Raw genomic sequence first — 4,012 nt, 5'->3', positions numbered from 1 at the left:
CTCAACCGATTTACCAAGTTGTGCGGATCTTGCGGTAAGAGGTCAGTGGACTTCAGCATGTCAATGGACGTTGGTTTGCCATTTCCCACCGCAAACCAACGCTATTCTCTGCAGGAATTGTTGGAGAATCGCTTCCAGGAGGAGCTCTTAGACGGTTATAAATGTGATTTCTGCCATGAACGGGGTCAAGTGGTGCGAAAAGAGGATCTTTATGTGTTGCCCGATTACTTGGTCCTTCGTCTGAACAGATTTGCCTTTTCAATGGAAACCTTTACCATGCAGAAGATTGACAGTGCTGTCGAGTTTCCAGAAGAAATGCGATTGGGAGACTTTTCTGGAGTAAATGGAAAGCCCAACGAGAAATGTTACGATCTTTTAGGGGTCGTTAATCACTATGGAAATCTGAATTTCGGCCACTACACTTCCGTGGTCAAAGGTGATGATGGAAAATGGAATGAATGCAACGATGACATAGTGAGGTCTATGTCTACTTTAAATTGCAAGTTTGATAACTCTGCATATATGCTTGTGTATAAGCTTAAAAAAGAGTAAGATGTTAAATAGAGACCTACACATTGGAGATGAAATGATACATATTGAAAAGTCACGAGTTGATGAAACTGCAAGATTTTAAGACGTCAGCTTAATTGCCCGGCAGCTAGAGGTTACTTGGCTTATCTGAGCCTGAAAAGGACTATTGGACTAACCTAAAAGGGTCACTGCAGAGAGAAATGGTTTAGCTGCTTCTAGTATGCTATGTTTCATGATGGGGATGTACAGGGTCTCTGTCATGTGAACAAACGGTCAGATATCTAGACTTATTCTTCCGGATACTAACCTTTTGGTTGGTTCTGTTGGAATATTCTAGAACACTGGCTATGCAGAGGGAAAAAGCTGAACTGTTTCTAGTATGCAGTCGTGCTCTTATAGGAAGGTCCAAGACAGGTTGGCTTAACTGCCCGGCATTAATGAGGCTTGGCTTAACTGCCCGGCTTAAATGGTGCTTGTCCTAACTGCCTGGCTTAAACATCCCTTGGCTTAACTGCCCAGCTTTAGGACTGCTTGGCTTAACTGCCTGGCTTAAATACTTGGCTTAACTGCCCGGCTTAAATGAGGCTTGGCTTAACTGCCCGGCTTAAATGAGGCTTGGCTTAACTGCCCGGCTTAAGGATTGCTTGGCTTAACTGCCCGGCTTAAGGATTGCTTGGCTTAACTGCCTGGCATAAATGGTGCTTGGCTTTACTGCCTGGCTTAAATGAGGCTTGGCTTAACTGCCCGGCTTAACGATTGCTTGGCTTAACTGCCTGGCAAAAATGGTGCTTGGCTTAACTGCCTGGCAAAAATGGTGCTTGGCTTTACTGCCTGGCTTACACGAGGCTTGGCTTAACTGCCCAGCTTAAATGGTGCTTGGCTTAACTGCCCGGTTTAAATACTTGGCTTGACTGCCCAGCTTAAAGATTGCTTGGCTTAACTGCCCGGCTTAACAATTGCTTGGCTTAACTGCCTGGCTTAAGTGGTGCTTGGCTTTACTGCCCAGCTTAAATGAGGCTTGGCTTAATTGCCCAGCTTTAAGACTGCTTGGCTTAACTGCCCGGCTTAAATGGTGCTTGGCTTAACTGCCTGGCTTAAATGGTGCTTGGCTTAACTGCCCGGCTTAACGATTGCTTGGCTTAACTGCCTGGCATAAATGGTGCTTGGCTTTACTGCCTGGCTTACATGAGGCTTGGCTTAACTGCCCAGCTTAAATGGTGCTTGGCTTAACTGCCCGGCTTAAAGATTGCTTGGCTTAACTGCCCGGCTTAACAATTGCTTGGCTTAACTGCCTGGCTTAAATGGTGCTTGGCTTTACTGCCAAGCTTAAATGAGGCTTGGCTTAATTGCCCGGCTTAACAATTGCTTGGCTTAACTGCCCGGCTTAAATGGTGCTTGGCTTAACTACCCGGCTTAAATGGTGCTTGGCTTAACTGCCCGGCTTAAATACTTGGCTTGACTGCCCGGCTTAAAGATGGCTTGGCTTAACTGCCCGGCTTAACAATTGCTTGGCTTAACTGCCTGGCTTTAATGGTGCTTGGCTTTACTGCCCAGCTTAAATGAGGCTTGGCTTAATTGCCCAGCTTGAAGATTGCTTGGCTTAACTGCCCGGCTTAAATGGTGCTTGGCTTAACTGCCCGGCTTAAGGATTGCTTGGCTTAACTGCCTGGCTTAGATACTTGGCTTGACTGCCCGGCTTAACAATTGCTTGGCTTAACTGCATGGCTTAAATGGTGCTTGGCTTAACTGCCCGGCTTAAATGGTGCTTGGCTTAACTGCCCGGCTTAAATGGTGCTTGGCTTAACTGCCCGGCTTAAATACTTGGCTTGACTGCCCGGCTTAAAGATTGCTTGGCTTAATTGCCTGGCTTAAATGGTGCTTGGCTTAACTGCCCGGCTTAAGGATTGCTTGGCTTAACTGCCTGGCATAAATGGTGCTTGGCTTTACTGCCTGGCTTAAATGGTGCTTGGCTTAACTGCCCGGCTTAGATACTTGGCTTGACTGCCCAGCTTGAAGATTGCTTGGCTTAACTGCCCGGCTTAACAATTGCTTGGCTTAACTGCCCGGCTTAAATGGTGCTTGGCTTTACTGCCCGGCTTAAATGAGGCTTGGCTTAATTGCCCAGCTTGAAGATTGCTTGGCTTAACTGCCCGGCTTAAATGGTGCTTGGCTTAACTGCCCGGCATAAATGATGCTTGGCTTAATTGCCCGGCTTAAATGGTGCTTGACTTAACTGCCCGGCTTAAATGGTGCTTGGTTTAACTGCCCGGCTTAAATACTTGGCTTGACTGCCTGGCTTAAAGATTGCTTGGCTTAACTGCCCTACTTAAATGGTGCTTGGCTTAACTGCCCGGCTTAAATGGTGCTTGGCTTAACTCTCCAGCTTAAATGGTGCTTGGCTTAACTGCCCGGCTTAAATGGTGCTTGGCTTAACTGCCCGGCTTAAAGATTGCTTGGCTTAACTGCCCGGCTTAAATGGTGCTTGGCTTAACTGCCCGGCTGAAATGGTGCTTGGCTTAACTGCCCGGCTTAAATGGTGCTTGGCTTAACTGCCCGGCTTAAATACTTGGCATGACTGCCCGGCTTAAAGATTGCTTGGCTTAACTGCCCGGCTCAAATGGTGCTTGGCTTTACTGCCCAGCTTAAATGGTGCTTAGCTTAACTGCCCGGCTTAAATACTTGGCTTGACTGCCCGGCTTAAAGATTGCTTGACTTAACTGCCCGGCTTAAATATTGCTTGGCTTAACTGCCCGGCTTAAATGGTGCTTGGCTTTACTGCCCTGCTTAAATGAGGCTTGGCTTAACTGCCCGGCTTAAATGGTGCTTGGCTTAACTGCCCGGCTTAAATGGTGCTTGGCTTAACTGGCCGGATTAAATGGTGCTTGGCTTAACTGCCCGGCTTAAATACTTGGCTTGACTGCCCGGCTTAAAGATTGCTTGGCTTAACTGCCCGGCTTGAATGGTGCTTGGCTTAATAGCCTGGCTTAAATGGTGCTTGGCTTAACTGCCCGGCTTAAATACTTGGCTTGACTGCCCGGCTTAAAGATTGCTTGGCTTAACTGCCTGGCTTAACAATTGCTTGGCTTAACTACCTGGCTTAAATGGTGCTTGGCTTGACTGCCCAGCTTAAAGATTGCTTGGCTTAACAGCCTGGCTTAAATGGTGCTTGACTTTACTGCCCAGCTTAAATGAGGCTTGGCTTAATTGCCCAGCTTGAAGATTTCTTGGCTTAAATGGTGCTTGGCTTAACTGCCCGGCTTAAATGGTGCTTGGCTTAACTGCCCAGCTTAAATGGTGCTTGGCTTAACTGCCCGGCTAAAATGCTTGGTTTGACTGCCCGGTTTAAAGATTGCTTGGCTTAACTGCCCGGCTTAAAGATTGCTTGGCTTAACTGCCCGGCTTAAGGATTGCTTGGCTTAACTGCCTGGCATAAATGGTGCTTGACTTTACTGCCCTGCTTAAATGAGGCTTGGCTTAACTG

At 47.3% G+C, this 4,012-nt stretch overlaps 1 protein-coding gene across 1 annotated transcript in view; it reads left to right on the top strand.

Annotated features, from left to right (window-relative positions):
- LOC137615048 (uncharacterized) overlaps nt 1–552 on the top strand; it is a 2,127-nt gene extending 1,575 nt beyond the window's left edge. The window contains exon 1 of the mRNA XM_068344681.1: nt 1–552. This exon is cut by the window's left edge and continues 1,575 nt beyond it. Coding sequence (XP_068200782.1) covers nt 1–552 — 552 coding nt within the window.
- The last annotated feature ends 3,460 nt before the right edge of the window (nt 553–4,012 follow it).

The sequence above is a fragment of the Palaemon carinicauda genome, chromosome 21 (genome assembly GCF_036898095.1).
Source record: "Palaemon carinicauda isolate YSFRI2023 chromosome 21, ASM3689809v2, whole genome shotgun sequence".
Lineage (NCBI taxonomy): Eukaryota > Metazoa > Arthropoda > Malacostraca > Decapoda > Palaemonidae > Palaemon > Palaemon carinicauda.
The sequence above is the reverse complement of the archived record's forward strand: the minus strand, read 5'-3'. Positions and strand labels throughout refer to the sequence as shown.